The sequence below is a fragment of the Mytilus trossulus genome, chromosome 3 (assembly GCF_036588685.1).
Source record: "Mytilus trossulus isolate FHL-02 chromosome 3, PNRI_Mtr1.1.1.hap1, whole genome shotgun sequence".
Taxonomy (NCBI): Eukaryota; Metazoa; Mollusca; class Bivalvia; order Mytilida; family Mytilidae; genus Mytilus; species Mytilus trossulus.
In genome coordinates this window covers 75,682,849-75,705,086 of record NC_086375.1, presented here as the reverse complement: position 1 = coordinate 75,705,086, position 22,238 = coordinate 75,682,849, and the positions used below count along the sequence as shown (strand labels likewise).

The following is a 22,238-nucleotide window of genomic DNA, read 5'->3' as shown; positions in this document are numbered from 1 at the left end:
TCATGTGCTATTTTCAACATCTCTGTTTATTCATATGGGAAGAGACCATAGTTTTTTCGTAGTGCATTTCTTGAAAATTTATTTTAAAAAAAACCACCTGCGCTTTCTCAATGATTTTTTACAGTGTGTTGTACATGTACTACTTTTGGGACAAATTATATCAAAATTATAGAAATTATGGACAATTTTATGATAAGGGGGTCTTGAAATCTTTTGCGAGCTTCAGAAGTGCTAATTTTTCAACCTTTTTCTGCTGGACCAAATGACTTCTTTACAATTCATGACCTGGATTTTTTTTACAATGTCATATCACCCCCCTTCTGGCTTTGTGAGGCATAAAACATCGAGAAATATATTTTGAAGGGGTATTAAAAAAAAATGGCAAGTCGCACACTGTCCACACTAGGGACTATCTTCGTGAACAAGAAAATCAAAAGACGATAACTGTGGTCTTGGACCTATACATGACAAACAATCCTACTAAGAATGAAACCTTCAGAAATAGTCTTAGAAAAGAAGCAATGACCATAAAAGTGAATACATTGGAAGGTCTCACCTGATAATGTTTGAATTTATGGTGCAAGTCGGTAGAATTAAGGTTTTACTTCAAGACTATCAATGACCCATGAAAATTAAGTTCTTATGAACCCTATCAGAGGAATAAGTTTATCTTCCAATCATTCCACACACCAAATAAAGTTGCAATACTACTTGTATCTGAGAAACAGGCATAACTATAAAAACTTCATATGGACAAATGAACCATTAAAATGAGGTCAAGGTCAGAGGATTCCTGCCATGCAGACATAGACATTAATATCATTCCATTCACCAAATATAGTTGACCTTGATCTACAACTTGCCATGGTGTTAACTATATAACAAATATCAAGACAAAATCTTCAAGCATGACTAAAAAATAATGTTGAAAACTGTAAGTAAATTTTCTTAGTCAAGAGGACCTTAGCTCTGCACAAATCATACCAGAACAACATTTGAACATGAACTGTAACTTGTCATGATAAAACTATATATCAATTTTAAATCATACAATGTATTTGAGTAATTTTTTAAGTCCAAGGACCATAACTCTGTAACCTTTTTTTGATAAAATTTGATGCCAGTTATTAAATCGTTCTATTCAAGAATGACCAAAAAAGTGTTGAAAACAAATTAAGTAAAATACAGTTACTCTGCACATAATCACCTGATTGGAACAAAATTTGAACATGATCTGTAACTTGGTGTGATGAAATAATTCGCCAAATATCAAATCAATATCTTCAAGCATGTATAAAAAAGTGGAAATATGATGTGTCTGACAGAACAATGGAGTGCAAATTAAATCTTAAGTCATCTTAGACTTTCTTGGTATGGGACTAATAAGTGAGAAATTCACATGACATAAAACTGAACCATGAAACTGAGCTTAAATCAATGGATATTTTGCACATTAGGAAACTTCATAGCATGAGGCATTAATATGCCAAAGCATCCAGGTCTTCTACATTCTGAACAAAAACTTTATACAAATAGTTTATGCAGCCAGGTTTGGCATCCCTATTTCAGACATTCTCTAACTTGAACAGCAGGAGAAACAAAAAATATAAGCAATTCCAACTACTCTGAGCCAGATTTAAAAGAATGTTGGTTTCCCCTCCCCGGGTCTATCCTTTGTGAACAGACCAGGAAGGCAGGTTATTTTTTATGTCGCATGAATGGTTTGACTTGTCCAGTCAAGGCAACTTATCAGTTGTTTGTGCTCAATTTGAGTATTTATTTCAATTATCAATCCTATTGCTTTCAAGCACTTTTCAAAAATTATTATAATTTGTTTACCCATGTGGGGGTGGGGGAGGGGGAGGGGAAACAAACATGTTTTTAATTTTGGCCCTGGCAAACATTGTCAATTAAAAAAAAGTAAAGAATGAACAAGATGACCAGCAATATTACTACCCATGTGTTATGTTGCAGAAAGTCAATAAGAAAGAACTATAATTAAAGCAGTTGTGTGTCTGTCATATAGAAAATGGTCATCAGGTTTGCATCTGTGTTACTTCATTGCTATGTCATTTACATTTACCCTCATCTTTTTCTTTTAATATTCAGTACTCATATAACACAAGAAACAACATTTTACTGTACACCATACATTTATTCAGACCAGCTGATATATGAAATAGTTTACATGACAATTGTCATTATACTGTTTTGTTGAGTCATCTGTACACTTTTATACATCTAGTCACAAATAATATTTCAACCCATGAATGTTGCTTGGCCAGATGCATCCTTTACAGTGCTTGACTCTTACTAATTTGATCCTCAGCTTTTCATCATATCTATCAGGAATATTCTTCACATACATGTAGTTCCCAAATCACTCCTCAAGCTGTCCACTTCAAACACCTGAACAAAATAAAAGTTTCTTGTAAATATAAATTATATAATGCAAAACTAAAGAAATTTTGTTTAAACGTATTTATTCATAGTGGATTGAGGAAACAAGTTATTGCAACTTTTATTAATCTCTTTTTACTTTGCATGTGCAAGTGCTGCTTTGTATCAGCTATTGATCACAGATACCCCTGCCTGCAGCACTTGAGATATGGTTTTGTTTCTGTGGCAGCAAATTGTGAAATTCTTTAAGATCTATTTTATTTTATCATAGTTATATATAAGGCAGTATATATGAATAAATTTTATCTTAATAATCTCAAATATTCTTTGATGTGTTTACATTCTTTTATTTTTACAAATTCTCATCTTTGTTTGTCCCTAAACAATCAATTTTAGCAATGCTCACCTTGTATCTTGATGTGTTCCCAAACATCTCACACAACAGTACCTTGCACCACACTGTACACATGTGTAATTGGAGGTAAATGTTACAATAGTCAAGGAAAACTAATAATATATAGTAATAATATGATTCTTTGTTGATGATAAATATCAAGATATAAAAGCTTTTGTAAAACTGTTTTAATCGTTTCTTAGAACTCTATTTTTAAAACAAATTGAGGAAGTATATAATAGAACTGAAATAGTTATGCTGAAACTTTTTTTTAGCTTAATTCAAAAGTCTATGTTCAACACATGACTACAGAGAAATTAAAAGTGAATGACAATGTATGTGTATATAGTTGACTGTTACTCCTGAAAAGGGTAGCTTAAATCATGTATCTGATAAACAAGAATATGTGTCTTTATAATACCATGGCGCACTGGTATTATCCAATTTCCATGTTCAGGCAACAGTAAAATCTTTATCAAAACCTGTATCTCACATATACTACAGTGAGTTGCCTATAGGTGTTACTGTAAAAGTTTACCTATAGCTCAACCTGTTTTTAAAATTGTCAACACAATAGGGACATTTAAATTGAACAGTTGGTATTGTTAGATTTAAATCTACCTTGATGCTACCTGTAAAAAAAATTATTCACCAAACCCAAAGTTTCAGCATGCTTCAGCATGCTTTTTTCCTGAACTTTTTCTTACCTAGGATTATTCTATTGAGAGATTTTTATTTTACTGTCATTCAAAATATTAGGAGTGATCAAGCCAAACAAGAATGACTATATCATATATGATATTTTCTTGCAGTTTGTTTAAAATTGCATGGCCTTAAATGCACTACATTTCATCTTAATGTTTGTATAGCCACTACTTGCAGTGTTTATACCCTAAATATTCCAGTCGTAATATTTCACTCACTTTATGAAACATCAAAATCATATTTGAATAAACAATTTTATTTATTTTTTAACACTAATATTTGAAATCTCATCCAGAATTCCAAAGATTTTAAATAATTCCCAATTTTATTCATTTTTCACTACTTCACTAGATTTTTTTCTAAATCCATAGTTTAAATTCTGATTAACTTCCCATGATATACAACCTAATTTAACAGGTGCAGAATCTTGTTATTTTGTTATCAATTCCATTACTATATTCCAAATAGATATCCTCACTTTACAAATATTTTGTAATATTTTATTTATATTTTTACTATATATCACTTGATTTTACTATATCCACAGTAAACATTTTATTTCTTTTCCTATGATAAATTTCCAAATCAAACAATATTTGATCCAGAATTTTATAATTACTATTTCCAATTTCACATGAATCACTTAAAACATTTCCTCACGTTAGGAATATTATATTTTACTTTCATTTTTCACTTTATCACTAGATTAGACTATATCCACTGCATTAATTCAACATTTTATTTCATTTCCAAGATCCCATTTAAATGGTAAATCATCTTAAGTTTGTAATAGATCCCAAAACTAATAATGAATGTTTTTAAAATCACGTTTTAAGCCACAGAAACATGTTGGATGAACTTGCACTATATCTCTTACTTGAATTCCAGTTTTGAATTTGTTTAATCTTTAACATAACTAAATCCCATCGTATGAAAATTTGATTTTCCTTGATTGAACACAGAATGTTATGCACAAAAGTCCCACTGATATTATAATAGATTTCAAAGAAAAAACACAGCAAGGTATACTCCAAAATTATTTTCTAATTTTACATGTACAACAATATATGTAAGCCCCACAAAACAGTTTGAATGAATTATTTCCTCCTTGATGTCCTTCATGACAATAACATCTTGAAAAAAACACATCACATGATTTTAAGAAGCAAAATTGCCATAAAAAATCTAAGAAGTGAATTCAAATGAAATAAATCCAATATTGTATGCACAATGACACCAAAAGATTTCAAACATTGCAAATAATAATCCAAAATGAGAATATTGAAGGGTCATGTGAAGAAATGAACTACATATCCCTCTGAAAATTTAAACTGTAAACACCTGAACAGCTATTTCTTGTTTCACTGGCAGCTGGACAATACTATGTATAAGGGTTAGAATTTTAAAGAAGCATTTAGTGTGTAAATAAAGTTTAAATTTTCAAACATAGTAATACATATTTCACGGGTGTCATTCGGTTTATCGAGAGAAATGAGCGTGAAAGAATATCTAACGGCGGTCAAGTATTGAGCGACGATCGTGAAAGTTCTGGTAACGGATCGTGAAAGACATTTAATCGAGAAGACATATGAAGGTCTATACATATTCTATTTAAATTAATTACACAGACAAATTTACGACAAAATAAAACTGTCTGTCAAAATGGTTCAACATTATGATCAGTATGTCAGAATATCCAGTTTTAAAAGTTCATAGTTATTACAAAACAACAAAAGGCAGATTGCTTCTCGACATTTCAATGACATAAAAAATGTAAACAAACATGATTTTTTCACAAATTCGACTAGAATTTGACTAGAAAACCTACTTTATTACGAATAAGGGCATTCTATTTGAATTAATCAAATGGTTTTTATAGTTACTTTGTATAAACATAATATGAAACTTGGTAAATAAAGAACTATTTACACAAAAATTGATTTTTTGGATCGTGAAAGATCATGTACCATATTTTTGAAGATCGTGAAAAGGATCGTGAAAGATCTGATGCTACGAAGACGTTCAAATTTTTCTTCAATTATATCGTAGTTAATATTTGTTATTGATATTGAGAAAAGCTATATAGGTCAACATCCTCAATAGGTTTAAGCTTTTCAAAAGTAAAAATATTTTCAGAAAATGAAATGTAAAATAGTTGGATGATTGTAGGATGAAGCTTTTTATTGTCATGTGAAGTACTCACTTATCACGAGTTATAGGATATCCACATTTGGTATATTGGATCCTATAAACTACATGTCCGTCAGACAGGATTCACCTGACCCCGAATTTGCCTTATTTCATGGATGAAGATTCATTTTTGTGGTCAAGTCCGTATCGCGGATTCGTTAAGCTTTAGGATAAGTGTCTGTTGTTATGATTGTGAGGTGTATATTTTCAACTTCTGCAAGGTTTCAACTGACATTGAACCCATTGTCATACATCATTCGGCAATGCTCGTTTTATGTTGTCTAGCCTTTGGATATATACCTGTATGCTATAGCGCCATGGTATTTCGTGTATGGTGTACATGTCTGTTTGCATGTTTCATACATGACCATAATGCCGTCAATTGTATTTGATATTATATTGAATGATAGAAAGATGTCTATGTCTGGCTGTCGATCAGGGTTCAAATACTTTTGACCTTATGTTTCGAATTAATTGGCCAGCAAAACTTTTATATTTGTCAGTTTCTAAGGCACTGTAAGGATCGGAACATATTTATTTGGTCTACGGGATATTTGTAGAGATCTGTATGTCATGGTTCATCTGACCTTGCACTCTTTTTATTAACCATTGACAATCATAATTTAAAAAAAAAATGTGGTATGATTACAAAAGAGACAATTATCCACAAGAGACCAAAGTGACACATACATTAACAACTATAGGTCACCGTACGGTCTCAACAAAGAGCAAAGCCCATACCACATAGTCAGCTATAACAGGCCCCCATAGTGACAATGTAAAACAATTAAAACGATAAAACTAACGGCCTTATTTGTATAAAAAAAAAATGAACGAATACCAAATATGTAACACATAAACAAACAACAACCACTGAATTACAGGCTCCTGGCTTTGGACAGGCACATACATAAATAATGTGGCGGGGTTAGACACGTTACTGGGATCCCAACCCTCCCTCGAATCTGGGACAGTGGTATATCTGTACAATATAAGAACGAACTATAAAAATCAATTGAGAAGGCTTAATTCATCAGATGGACAAAAATACATTAAGCGCATTAAGCGCATTTGACACTTCTAGTAAAACCCTTGATATTATAGACGTTCCATAACATTAACTATCATAAGTAAAGCAGACAAGAAATTACCGCATTTTCGATTTGGTATTCTATAGTCTGTAGTATATAGTTAAATCAATCCACATCTGCGTTGTATATACAGAACTTAAGAAAGTACTGTTGCACAAAATGTAGGTTCTCGTTCAATCTCAAATTACTCATGAAAGATGCTTTTTGCTGTAATTTTTTGTTTGATGGATATCCTTTTGGTTTAAACGTTGCATATCCATATTATTGGCTATAAGAAAATAGTGTCAGTCTGCATAAATTGCACTTGACCGATTCGCGGAGCTGAATCTTTCAAACTTATCTAGAGATGTTTTAGTTGTTGTTTTTTTAACTTTCGAGATAAAGCGTTGAATAAAAAAAAAGCTTTAATGTTCATCCTTATCAAAATAGTTACAGGCTTCAAACAGTTTCAGGTTTATCAAATGGTAAAAGAAATACTGATTTCTGATTACTAGTAATAAGTCTGGTCACGCATTATCTTTTACGATCAAAATAATGCGTTGCCTGATCTTTCACGATCAAGTTTGATGGATATTCAACAAATTCAAGGTTTTCATATACAAATTAATGCTTTTAAGAGGAGAACATACCTTAATGTTACTGTACTATCAGATACACCAAAGATTACATTTCAAATATATCACGATGAACTGAAACATGACCATTATAGTAACAAAAAGCGTGTTATTTGTAATTAATTGCATATACATGCATTGCGCCTTTTGTGTTATTTCATAAAGTACTGCATATTTTCTCTTTCTTATTTCACAGTTATGTTGGGGAAGTTAAACCATTTTGACAGACATATTTTTTTATTCGGATTTGTTCCGCGTTTTGAAAAATAAGCAATATTTTTAAAGATTTTGACCTACAATTCCCATTAAATGTCTTTCACGATCCGTTACCAGAGATTTCACGATCGTCGCTCAATACTTGACCGCCGTTAGATATTCTTTCACGCTCATTTCTCTCGATAAACCGAATGACACCCGTGTATTTAATTTAATCTTTTAGTGATTTAGAATTTTAGGTAAAAATTTGATAAATCATAAATATCAGGGATTTAAAACAATTAAAACCAAAAACTATTTTCTTCCCTATCAATTTTTTAATAGAACAATCCTAGGTAAGAAAAAGTTCAGGAAAATAGCATGCTGAAACTTTGGGTTAGGTGAATAAAAATCTTTACAGGTAGCATCAAGATAGATTTAAATCTAACAATACCAACTGGTCAATTTAAATGTCCCTATTGTGTTGACAATTTTAAAAACAGGTTGAGCTACAGGTAAACTTTTACAGTAACACCTATACGCAACTCACTGTAAGTACATTAAACATTTTACACAAAAATGAACATTGAAGACCACTTACTACCTCAAACCAAAACTTTAACATGATGCAGGGAGGATGGACTAACAAAAACTAACCATTATGATAAAAAGTATTTTTGAAGTATTTGGAAATCCTCAATAAAAATGTCTGTTGTTGAAATGTTAAATGTATTTTTCTCAAATTGTTAATTCTAATGTTCTTCCTCCAAATGAATGATTGTACTATTCAATCCAAAACAATTGATAATAAAAAGGATATCCACAGACTGCACAAAAGTGTCTCTCCGGAAATCTGGATGCTGGAATTTGTGCAGATAGATATGAAGGTCCTTCTTTTTCAAATCTTTGCTGGAATTCATCATGGAAAGTAAGAAAATCATAACTCTTATATAAATATAAGCAAAGAGTTTATTTTTGTAAGTCATCTTAGCATATTAGCATTTCAGACCTGAATTTTTTCTGCTGCATTCTCAGTGTAACTTTGTTGTAATCTGGTATTTGCTGTGGTTGTACATGTTGTATTTTGAGACACCAGAAATAATTTAATAGATTTTATAATGAAATCATATATAAGTATTAAATTGCATCAGAACTTGTTGATATGTTTGTCAGATAGTTAATATTTTGTCATTAAATGTTAACTTCTGGTATTATTACTGTATTATTAGTTACACAGTGTGTAATTGTCCTAATACGAGAATTTATCGGGTCAATAAAATTCATATCGGGTGAGGCAAAGTCAATAAAATTCATATCGGGTGAGGCAAAGCCGAACCTGATATGAATTTTATTGACCCGATAAATTCCGTATTAGGACAATTGAACACTGTGTAACGAATTTATCCTGATTTTGTTATATTACATATTATTATAGATATAGGAAGATGTGGTGTGAGTGCCAATGAGACAACTCTCCATCCAAATAACAATTTAAAAAGTAAACCATTATAGGTTAAAGTACGGCCTTCAACACGGAGCCTTGGCTCACACCGAAAACAACAAGCTATAAAGGGCCCCAAAATTACTAGTGTAAAACCATTCAAACGGGAAAACCAACGGTCTAATCTATATAAACAAAACGAGAAACGAGAAACACGTAAATATTACATAAACAAACGCCAACTACTGTACATCAGATTATTTAAATTAAATATAATGACAACATCAACCAAATTTGTTGATGAAGCAACTCATTTAAAAAAAAATATTATTAGGTCAATGGTAGAAGGGAGATAATCCTAATTGACGTAATAAATAAGGGAGATAATTCTTATTGACGTAATAAAAAATTGTACTGAAATTTATTAGGACAATATCAGCCAATCAAATTGCGAGAAATTACTTTAAATCAGGATAATTAAGTTTATCAGAATTAAAGGTCCATCATAAAGCCTTGGTGAACATACTCCTTTTAAAGTCTTTCATCTGAGAATCAAACCCACAACCTCCCAATACACTTGGGAAGCACATGTACACTACCAAAAAAAAACTCAAAAGGGGTCTGAAGTGAACTCTATTTTACATAAAATTTAAATATCAATCAATGGAAAAGGACAAAACTGTAGTAATAATTTTCAGGACCTTTAATTCAAACAGAAGTATAAATATCATAATTGTTTCGCTCCAGCTAAAAATGTGTAAAATGATTGAATAACCTTCACCTTTTTAAGACCTTGTGTGTACTTTTGAAGAAAAAAAAGTGCTACTTAATTTTGTATGGTCTCAATAATTACTCTGTGCACAATACATTGTATATACTAACATCTTCTTCTAAAAGAGCGGCAAAACTTTTCTTGTATCTAAATTTGAAATGGTCACTCCTACTTTTCCTTTGTCTTTTGGTACCTGATCCCTGTTGTTGGACTGAAAATAAATGTTTGTAGATACATTTGTACATTATACACACACATTACTTGATAAAACAATAATATTAAAATATGAAGATGTTGTATGTTTGCCAATGAAACAACTACCCACCGCAGTTAAAATGAGGTAAATGTTAGCAGTTATAGGCAACATAACAGTCTTCAACCATGAGAAAACCCCATATTGTATAGTCAGAAAGAAATGTGAACAATTAAAAAAAGAACACCATGCATATGAACTGCATTTAAATGTATGTTACAAAAGGATATGATATATATATGTATATACTTACTAAACAAATACCATCATGGATGTTTACCTTTGATGAGTGAAACTTACATAAGGCAGTGATAATGTTTCGTATCGCAAATATTCCCAATGACCTAACAAGTTTCTGTCCTAAATCTTAACATGAAAACTATACAGTATTTTCATAGTCAATATACTTATAAAGACTAAGGGGTAGAGCCATGTAGTCTCCGTGGATATCAGTTGTGCTAATGCTACAGATACAACTATAAACAATGTACATACCAAATATCATTTACTTATGAGAAGTGTTTGTTTTTAATTTGACCTTATAATTTTTTTTAATATGATAACTATGCAAGAGTACAAGAGACAACAAACCATGATTGACAAGTACATGTAAACCCATATACATTGTGTCATTTCAGGGCTTTTATAGCTGACTATGCTGTATGTGGTTAACTCATTGTTGAGGCTGAATGGTGACTTATAGTTGTTATTTTCTATGTCATTTGGTCTCTGATGGAAAGTTGTCTCTTTGGGAATCATACCACATCTTATTTTTATATACATGTAATAGCCATGAATGACTTTCAACGAAGAGTATGCATTTTGAATATTAGGACTACCAAAATCTTATTAAACATACAATGTACAATGTATGAGTATTTACCTGCCTCCATTGACTCTTCAAACTTTGGAGCTTTTTTGCTCATTTTCAAATCAGCATGTGGATCATCTTGAAAGTTATCAGACTCCAGTGCCTCCAATGCTTTTCTTTGTCTTCTTCTACGGGCAGCATCATCAAGGACTCTTTTTTGCTGAATTTCTTTAACTCTACCTACAATAAAAGACTAGTCCATTAAATGAAAAAATATATGGCTGTCCAAATATGCCTGTGATTCTATATGTAGTTAACACGTTCTAATTTGGTGTAAACCTAGTTTGCAGTTTAAAGTCATATAAAACCTCAAATTCAAATTTTAAAACTTTTATACATATACTTTTGTCTGAACATGCTGAAGAAAATTCTTTAATTTGTCCACATTTAGAAGAAATTTACCTTTTTTCAATTGCTTGCTTCCAGGAAGCAAGTGACCTTAGTGTGACCATTCTGGTAAAAATCCTGTGATTGCAATAAGTATCAATCTGTCATTGAAATAAACTATTATCTGATTGTACATGTTATACATGTGCTCAATATCCGTGCTTCTTTGTTGAATGTTTACTATAAGGTGACAATCGGTAAACTACGGCTTCAAAACACGACAATTGATTAGCTGCCATATTTTCACATCATAACAGACAAGAGAAAAAAAGGATTATACCATATGTTTGCATAAAAAAATAATATATTGCACACACCATATGACTAAGTTTATGATATAAACATGCTGCTGCATTGTTTTAAGAATTATATAAACATTATTTTTCACCAGCCTCGTTTCATATGACTTTAAGTAATCATTTTAGTTTAGTAATTTTTGTAAGATACTTAACACTGACCATTCTTATGATAAATCATGATAGGAATTAGAAACAAAAAAATGTATATATTTTAACATGTTTAAGTGAACTTTCATTTTCTGTTTCAGTATGTTCAGTATTTTATTGTTAAAAAATTTGATTACATTTAATTTAATTTATTAAATTATTTACTTTTTAAAATTTATTGTAACCCTTCTTAATTTTTTTATAGTGAATATTCTGCTTAAAATGAAAAAAAAAATAATCTCAAATTGTGGCTTAAATGGTCAATATGTCATGTACAGTGGAGTACCCGGTGTCCGTGCGGCCGGTGATACCGCGCATTAGCTGATTTCATTATATCAACACTCTAACGCAAATAAAATTGTTCTTGTTATTGTTTTAGCATTCCCAAGGGATAAAAAAGAATAAAATTGAAGAGTTCCAGATTGAAATAAGAACTGCAATCCCGTGATCTTCAATATTTGGCCAATGTCCAGGGGCGGATGCAGGAATTTTCGAAAGGGGGGGTGCTAATCCAGGGCAAAGGGGGGGGTGCAAAACATATGTCCCGATACAAATGCATTGATCGGCAAAAAAAAAGGGGGGGTGCGCACCCCCGGAACCCCCCCTCTGGATCCGCCACTGATGTCCATTAAAAAAAATAAAGCATCAGATAAAATTTGTTTTACTGAAGTCAAATTTTTATCAGATTGAAATATTTTTTGCTCTGCATCCTTGGCAGTGTGCTTGGTTTGAATTTAGCTACCTAAAGTAGCAGCAAATCTTTCCTCTATTCAAAATAAGCTATTTTTGGAAGGCATGCGCGAAATCACCTGATATTGGAGGAACTCTCAGAACAGGGGTTTCCCCAATTTTGGACACACATTACACAAAATCTTGAGGGTGAAACTCTCCAAACTAATAATTTTATGAAATAAAAGTATGTTATGAATGTATTCACACAATTTTATCCAATTATTGGTTTTATCAGTCGAATGAAGTGAAGTCATAAGTCTTAAGTGCGCGGATACACCGGACTGCACCGCATGTCTTTTAAAAATAGGCTTGAGTGTACAAAAAAAACAGCAAAAATTCAAAAAAAAAATTCATTAAATTTTTTGTGAATTACACCATGTACACTGAAAACTCTAAAAATAAAGTTCATTTATACATTTTTTGAATAGTTGTTATATATATATATTATATTGTTGTGCAAATCTTTAGACTGATATATTTTTTTCCTTATCTGCATAGTATCGCCTATTCTAGACGATCCGGTACATAGTAAATTTGCTGGTCCCTTTATAGATTTTTATATATTTAGAGCCCAGGTGGTTGTGTGGTCTAGCGGGACGGCTGCAGTGCAGGCGATTTGGTGTCACATTATCACAGTAGCATGGGTTCAAATCCGGGCCAGGGAAGAAGATAGCAATATTTACAGATCTAACATTGTTGGGTTGATGTTTTGACGAGTTGTATATATTGGATGCCGAATTGACTTTAAATGGGTCCCGATTTGACTAGATGCCGATTTAACCAGGTGTCGATTTGACTTTTTTCTATGGGTGCCAAATTGACTGGGTGCCGATTTGACTTATACCCTCTAAAACTCGGGTGGGTCTTTTCACCACCGAACACCACAGCACACCACCGAACACCACAGCACACCACCGAACACCTCAAAAACCACCAACCACTTGGAAAAACTATGATACTATACAATATAACGATAAAATAAATTAAATTACTTATAATTTAACAATTTTTCGATTTTTATGGGCATCTTTTTTATGTTAAAATCGAAAATCAATATGAGGAAAAACGTCTCCGGATTCATCACTTTCCGGATTACATCGATTGTGTGTGTTATAATATATTCATAATTTATAGTTATCAATTCAAGTATTCTGGATCTTTGTTCATTGGTTAGATTTTGATATGTTTCTCTTTTATTATTGGTACAACTATTTTATAAAAGAGTTAGAAGAAGAGAGGTGTCTATGAGGGTCAGCGGAGTTCAAAAAGTGGGGTGTTATAAGACTCTCCCTTTCTGTTTTCTGTAGATATTTGGACTTTTAATCTTCTGAATTGTTGAATTAATCACTTGAATATTATATTTAATTCACATTGATAACGATAAAAGACAAAATAATGAACTCTTAGGGGTGTTCGGTGGTGTTCGGTGGTGTTCGGCGGTGTGCGGTGGTGTTCGGTGGTGAAAAGACCTACCGCTAAAACTCAATGTCTGAGTACTTCTTCTTTAAAGTTTCTAGCGATCCTTCAATTATTGAAGATTATTCGCCGGGCGTCGACTATAGAATCACAATGTAGCAAGAAATAATAGACTCAATAGTGCAAGATTCTCTTAATAAATAAAATTTTCGAATTAAAAGCAAAGGTTTTGTTTTTATAAATGAAAGTCGTGTTCTTCTGCTTCCGAATACGGGAGTAGACTCCTAGGTAGAAGTGTAAAACTTCCCGGAGTTACGATGCAATTGGTTTCATTTAAGTCGCACTAAATAGTTCACTATTCACAAAAAAATAAAAACATTCTAACCCGACTCTCTTTTTTCTGCCATGATGAATTCTAATGTTCTAAACAAATAAGGGAATGCTTTGGACGAATTCCGGAAACGCGATCTAGAATTATATATCGGACTAGTTTAACAAATTTGAAAATAGACAGAATCCAAGACATGTCCTATGTACCTAATGGTATTGCTCTATTTAGAAAAGGTGGTCGTATTATACAAGAGGGAGCAGAAAATATTGACTTAAATGTTGAAAAAAATCGATGATTTCACTCCATGCCTAGAGTTGTGTCAGTATCAAAACGAATTATCAAACGTTCAACTAAGTTCCATAAATATTAAACCGGGAGTAGAAAGATCTTTGATGACGTTGAATGATTCGAATACCAATCATATGGTATGCTTACCTTTCGACAAACCAACGGAACGGTATGGACCTCTCAATTATTCTGATGTTTATATGAAGATTGTGTCTTGTTTCGTTTGAAAAACGAGATATATCTGTCCTGCATATCTTTGATATTTCTGCGACTTTTTTCAAGACAAAACTTAGATTCGATTCAATTTTCTGCAGAAAGCACTGAACAAATTGTTCCATTTTGGACCGGTTCTTACAAAAGGCTGAACTATGATCTGCGATTTCGTCTGTAGCCTATGCTCCGGTAATATAGATGTCAAGTCTAGCGAAATGGCAATAGTATTTACAACTATGAAACAAGGTTTAGAGATGTCAAAACGAACTGTCCAAATGTAAAATGGTCTATATCAGACGTGTTCGAAGATTAACTTTGGTAAATGAGGCTCTCATAGCTTTTTTTTTTTTTTTTTAAATTTAAGAGCAATTTTTAATTGTTGTAATGACGAAAATCGGTTAATTAATATATATCAAACCAAATGTATGGAAGGCGTTCCTTGACTGTCACAGTTCATTTGCCGAAACACCCAAAAGCACTGAAATTGAACAGTTGTTTTTCCTAATTTTAAAGAACATGCGTTGCCATTGTTTGAAGAATTCAGAATACATTCTTGTAAACTATCACCAACCTTCGAATTTTTGGATATGTTTCTTCGTGATGTTGAGATATTGTTTCAGAACAACATGATTAGGGCTGAACGGAATGGGTTGTGACTTTTACATTTGAAAATGGTAGCTGCAATGTTTTGATGCTTTTTCATTACCAATCGGACAAACTATTATGCTAGGTGTACATATTGGATTTGTTGAATCTGTCTGAAAAAGGAAAAAATATGTCTTTATGTCAGGTGAGTTTTCAATCAGAAATAAACATGGAGCCTTAAATAGTATCGGGAGTGATATGGCTACAGAGAAAACTACTATTAAAGATTCCAAAGGTTGAAGAGGCATCATAGGACTTACAAGGAAAAACGCTTTACTTCGATGGATGCTTACAAGACACATCCTAGTCCACATTTTAGTTCTGAAATGAGATCAAGATCAGAAATTGAACACTAAGAAAAAAAGTCAACGACAATGACACACGACAAGAAAAATGTCTCTGGTTTGATATGGTACTATGCCTTCAAATATGACCGATCCATTTAACGTTGCCGAGCATCCTTAGTCATTGATAAATATATTTCTACAGAAATGCAAGCCTAAATAAAGGTTCAGGATTCTCTTCTCAAATCTCCTGAACCAGATGATTAAATCTTTTGTGGAAGGCTGCTTTAATGAGTCTGAAACCCACCGTCCTATTTCGAGGTCTCCTCTCAATACTTTCGATGATACGACCAAGACCTCAAAACTCAAGTGTAAATCAGTTGACTTTGTTAATACACATACAAACCAAGTTAAATTAGTTTGACAGACGCGTTTTCGTATACACAAGACTCATCAGTGACGCTCAGATCAAAATAGTAAGAAAGCCAAACAGGTATAAAGTTAAAGAGCATTTACGATCAAAATTCCAAAAAATTGTGCTACATACGGCTAAAGTACTTTATGCCTGGGATAAGAAAAACCTTAGTATTTCAAATAATTAATACTTTTGCAAACGGTATTTTGTACAAATGACCATATGCATAAACACCGGAATGCTGGGCTGGTGATATTCTCTTCCGATAAGTTTTCAAACGGGAGCTCAGGAATCGGCGTCCAAAACATTGAAAGTGTATTTATCGCCTCATTGTATGAAAATTCCCCATGTGAAAACACGTTTTTACAGCACATCCCACGTATATAATGCTTCAAATTCAAATTTTGATGAACTCTCATATTGCTAAACTAGTGATCTTACTTTCAAAAGACTCTGTTAAAAGACGATAAAAAGGGTTTACTCTCGGTTTTAGTTTTAATGAAATCCATATTGCTAAGCTAGTGATCTTACTTTCCAAAAACTCTGGCAAAAGAGGATAAAAAGGGTTAGCTCTCATTTTTTTAGGAACCTACGTCAGTAGATTTCCTTCAATACCTTGTTTGTACGTATACGGACAAGGGAAAACAGCTTGCAATAACAACTGTGTATGCATCCTACAGAAATCCGCGTATACCAATGTTTGTTCATGTGTGATAATTGTAGAAACTATTTACCTCACCGAGCAATATTAGAAGAAGACGATGATGAAAACGATAACTGATGTCAGGTTTTCGATAGTTGTCATGCCCTTTGTTTGTTAAAATACCCCATTCAACCACTCTTTCTGAAGGGTCAATGTGTGTTTTTGTAAGGCAAAGGCATATAAAAACTAAAAAAATTATAGAGGTAGAATATACGCTGATACTTTAGTCCATCATTTAACTCATTTGATTTAATTGCCTTGTGAAATATCCGTGACTGGTAATAAATGTACAACAGAGCAAAAAACAAATTGACTTGGATTCTTTTTTAATAAGTCGTAAAATTCAGAAATATATCTTTAGAGGTATATGCGATGTAAAAAAATAAAATGAATTGAGAGTCGGTTGATCCATCTTCTATTTTTTTTTTTGTTGCTAGTCTGAATTCCCTCTAAAATGTGCATTTGGTGGTTTCATTATTTTAAAATTAGTTAGAAACGAAGTGTTATATTTTATTTCATTATGAATTTTGTTTAGAAACAATTCAGATTTTATTTAGAGACTTTTCATAACCTCTTGTGAAATAAATTGAGAACAGTGAAAAACTCAATCACTAACCTTTGACCTTATTTAAAAAAAAGAATGACCATATTTCAATTCTACGACTAGGCAAAAATTAAAGAATGAACTTTTCTCTTTCCAAAAAGTCATAATTTAGCCTGCAGGTAGGGCGGTCCATTAAAGTTAAAAACAATTGTTGGCTTTGTCACTCGACTAATGTATTTCTGTTAATCTGTTATCCAAATAATCGTGTAAATCATATTAGTTTTTGTTGTCCTTTTTTTTTATTATTAAATGTTTGAACGACCACCAGCTCCGACTAGGACATGCTATCACCATCACAAGACATTCCCTTATAGGACAATCCAACCACCCAGATACACATTCAAACACTGTAAACGGGAGGAAAATTAGTTTTTTTTGCAAGTAAAGTTTATTAATTTATTTGCCAGTGAAAATACAAAAATGGCTCATAAATAGATGCGTATATGTACAGATCAAATGTTGTCGAGCTATTACTTTGAGTTATACCTACTAATTTGAATCTATATTTGTTTATTTGTCTACTCTTCCTCTTTATTTATTTTTCACAAAATTGTTTCTTGTGAGGTGTATCAAAAAAATTGATCAAGTACAGTATAAATGCTTTTAATTCAATCACACAAGTTTATTGCTATAAAGCTATAAATAACACATATTTTAACATATTTTAAAAAGACAACATGGTAACACTATAAATAACAACTCATCATACATTGTCATAAAGACTCTGACAAAACTATCATGACTATTGCGTACTAACAAATACATTAAATTTACATGTATATACAAAGAAATATGATTTACAATTGAAAGACTGAGAGTATTTACGAATTTGACAGCATTACGAGGAATGCATTTTGTTCTTGTTTTGTCCAATTATAAGCACACAAAAAATGTTTCCAAGATATTGTCTTTATCTGTACGAAAAAGAAATTTCCGATGCCTAATAAAACGGAAAAACATTATCGGAAATATGGTAAAGGACTCTTCAATTTTTTTTCTGAAAATTTAACTTTTGGTCCGTCCAGTTGGCATATTTTGTCGCCGATCGGATTCTTTGTTATTAACAGTGACCCATTTATTATGTTGTGTTTTGTTATTTACAGGCTTGTATCTCGTATTGGCAGAGGAAACATGGAAATAGGTGAATTCCGCAGTGTTAAACACAGACTGTATAGGTTTCTTTTCCGTTTTTCTGCTATAGGACTCGTACACTGGCATAAAGTACGACAATTGACGATGTGTCTGACCTTGAATTGTCCTCTGTAGAATTTTTGTTAAGCTCATGATGCTGTACCTGAAAAGAAATGTATAACCTCGTTATGATATAGTATCATAAGTAATTGTTTCTCTCAAGAACATTCACGGTTGGATATATTAAAAGGGGCGGTATGAACATAAGAATATCTAAGAACCTATCACTGAAAAGGCCGGAAGCCTACGGCGAAAACTGACCCCCAGCAAGTCAAAAAAGATTTCAAGTTATTTTATTTTAAAACTCCACTACATAATAGAAAATTGCTTTTCTGATCTATCTCCCCATGTAATATTTTAAAATGACACGAGAGACAAAATAAACCAGCTATCATCTATTATATAAAGTATTTTCCCCCCATCATTCACATGCACTGGTCTCAGATCCCCCCCCCCCCCCCTATATACCTTTATATCATGGTATATAGGGAAAACAATTCTGAGACAAGTGCCAGTTCCATCATTCCTTAAAAAGAGAGGGAGACGTGGTTGTGTTTTAATTAGAGAGAACACCATTACCGCTTTTTTTTTACACTGGTGCATATTATGATATAGACTTTTTTTGTTTTAAATCAGTTTTTAAATTAACCAAACAAACAAAAAATCATTTTTTTAAAAAGATTTAAGTTATTTTTTCAAACGGCAATAAGAGCACCCGAAAGTTACGTCCACTAATAATGTTGACATCACTGATTAGAAAGGAACAGACAGTTGTGTCTGTTTGCTTGGAACTTTGCAAATAATGTTCTTTAATTGAAATAAAAGCTTGCACATATTACACCCAACATTTACTTTTTTTTCTTCTTCAAATTATTGTTCTATTTCTTTGCTCGCCCTTGATTACTTCTTTAACGTGTATATATTAATAATTTATATTTCAATATGTACAATTCTGTAAAATAACATTTCATTAAAAAAAAGAGGATTCAACACTTACTTGAGCTTAGCTTCTTTTTGATATACTATATCCTGGTTGAAACTTAATAATATCAATCCTGATTTAAATACTGGCCGATTTATATTCTAAATTTAAAACTTTGTCAATCGGTCAAATTTCAATAACCCTGACACACAAAGATAATCTATGGACGAAATCCAAAACAGTTTTACGGACGTCATGTATATCTAAATATACTTACACGTAAATTTCAATGTTAAACGGGGATAATTTGAATCAAAAAGAAAGTAAATTGTAAACGGAAGATGTTCCAGATTATATATAAGGGTCATTTCAGTTTAATCCTATTGGAAGTAAATTTTATGAATGCTACAAATTTTTTAAAACAATTAAACAAATATTGCTATAGGATATATGTATATATATGCTCTTGTATAATGATATATATGTATGTTGATTCAGACCATTAGTTCAGAAATTAATTCTAATTCTTCGTTTTTTGTTCTGTTTGATTTTTTTCAATGGGGTTGTCATGATAAAAAGGGGAGAATCTCTACACACAATAGCAAGCAGTAAAAAAAGGTAAAATAAACGTGACAGCGGGGCATTTGAACATAGTACATTCAGCAAAATGATATTGAAGCATAATTTGAAATGTTTAAAAGAAACATTTGATGCTCCCGCGATAGTTTTGATTTATGCCATAAGGCCAATAACTGTAGTTTCAACTACGAACAATAACACATAGCTTCAACACACATGTAAAAGTTGAAAGTACAATATACTTAGACGAAGAATTGTTTAATCCCCTAATTTGACGAAAGAATGTTCTTCCCTCGCCTGGATTCGAAATCATGCTATTGAGATATCGTGGCACCAGATCGCCTTGCACTTTGCCCGACGCGCTAGACCACTCGACCAACCAGGCTCAACAATAATAAAGCTTTCGGTGGCCGTGTGTTACCTTTCCTTCACAGTTTTAATCTAGCGTCGCAACACAGTATATGATATATAAGGCATGAAGATGAAATTGTTACAGATCAGCTCAATTATATATTTAGAAGGATCCTACAAATTAATGTAAAATGCAGAATGTTCTAATAATAGTTTACGATAAATCTTACGGGGCGATTGATCATATACTTATGATACAATACACTGCAAAATAAAAGATCCAACAGACTTTCTCTGGAAAGGTTTTTGATGAACAGGTTAAGGATAGTTTCCCTAGATGTCATTAATGAAAAACATATAGAATGGGTCCCTACCGTCACTTTTTTCCTGTAACTCAGGCGTCAGTACAGGACTCTCACAGTTTTCTGAAATTTAATCCTGCTCCCAAACATCAATATTGCAAAATAATTACCAGCGTATTGATTCATGATATAATTTGTATACCGATCAAGATTATTATTTCAGTTTGTTAGAGTCTTCCCTTCATGCATTTTTTTTTACAAAAACATGTAGAATGTGTATTGCCTTCACCAGTTATATGCTGAATAAAATTTTGATTAAATATAAAATTTGTTTAATTGTGAAAATGTTAACTTCATGAAATAAAACTCTTTATTTTCTAATTCAAATAGAATTTAACGACTATGGTCATGTGAGTGAGACAAATTCAAGAATTTTGTCTTTTCGCTTTCCAGATTCAAGATAATTATCAGAAATGTATTATTATACAGCAATCTTAAAACTTACCGTGTTAGAGAAACCTTAACACCTTTAGGTCGCCGACATACTGCAGTACTTTTATGTTTTGGCAAGAGACGTGAATATATATTTAGAAACAATGTTCCTGTTTAAAACAATAGTGTGAAGTATTTATATATGTTATGTTGATAATGATCTTATCTTATCGAAAACTGTTACATTTGTATACTATTACAGGTGTTTGCCTCGGAGATATTGATATTCAGACTTATGAATAAATTTCTAAGCCCGATACTTATAGATTATCGTTGATCATCTAAACGGCATTGATTTTCCGGGACGGCGAAAGCGAGAGGGGCATTGCCCCAATCGAGTTGAGATGACCAATGGTAATCGGTTTATCGCTATTTCACCTATGACGACGTTGCCGGTCAATTTCATGTCAATTTCGTTAGCAACGCCAGGTGTCTGCTTAGTTAATAGCGATAATTTTCCATCTCAAGCGAGTTGCATGATATGACAAATATCACGAAAAAAGATCAAAGGAAAACGTCACAAAATGGCGATAACAAGAAATATTATGTCAATTGATAGTATTACAGATAAAGGAACATTTGGTTGTATTTATGTCCATGAAACAACGAACCAATTTGACGCAAAACTGCACCAATTCTCAGTAAAAATTATCCACATGACAAAAGCTTTTATATGAAAGTTTTAACATTACTGTAGTTGGTTGATAAATCTATAAACTCCAAAATAATTTGTTAAAAACTTGATGTCAAATATTAATCATTTACGACCAACAACTATAAAGAGACATACACATAAAAAAGTATAGAAAAAAACTTGACCCGATAGTGTTTTAATCATAATACACATACCGAAGGACAATGTCGGACAGTAAGCCTACTATAGCACATCTTCGCTAGCCAAGGGTTACGATCCACTCCAGCGGGAGTGTATCGTAATCATTGGCTAGCGTAGATGACTATAGCTTCATCCGTAACATATTGTTTCGGTAGCACAATTCTGACAACTAGCAA

At 32.3% G+C, this 22,238-nt stretch overlaps 1 protein-coding gene and 1 long non-coding RNA gene across 2 annotated transcripts; both read right to left on the bottom strand.

Moving 5' to 3' along the window:
- Positions 1 to 2,237: 2,237 nt before the first annotated feature.
- Positions 2,238 to 14,371, bottom strand: LOC134712435 (zinc finger HIT domain-containing protein 1-like). Its single transcript, XM_063573970.1, has 6 exons — positions 14,293 to 14,371; positions 10,939 to 11,106; positions 9,913 to 10,013; positions 8,410 to 8,498; positions 2,807 to 2,887; positions 2,238 to 2,409 (listed from the first exon to the last, which is right to left on the bottom strand). The coding sequence occupies exons 1-6, from the start codon at positions 14,312 to 14,314 to the stop codon at positions 2,388 to 2,390; spliced, it is 483 nt and encodes a 160-aa protein (XP_063430040.1). The 5' UTR covers positions 14,315 to 14,371; the 3' UTR covers positions 2,238 to 2,387.
- A 4,092-nt stretch (positions 14,372 to 18,463) lies between these two features.
- On the bottom strand, positions 18,464 to 21,537 carry LOC134709727 (uncharacterized). The gene is made up of 2 exons (XR_010106027.1): positions 21,241 to 21,537; positions 18,464 to 18,684 (listed from the first exon to the last, which is right to left on the bottom strand). It is a non-coding gene; the product is annotated as an uncharacterized LOC134709727 (long non-coding RNA).
- Between the last annotated feature and the right edge of the window lie 701 nt (positions 21,538 to 22,238).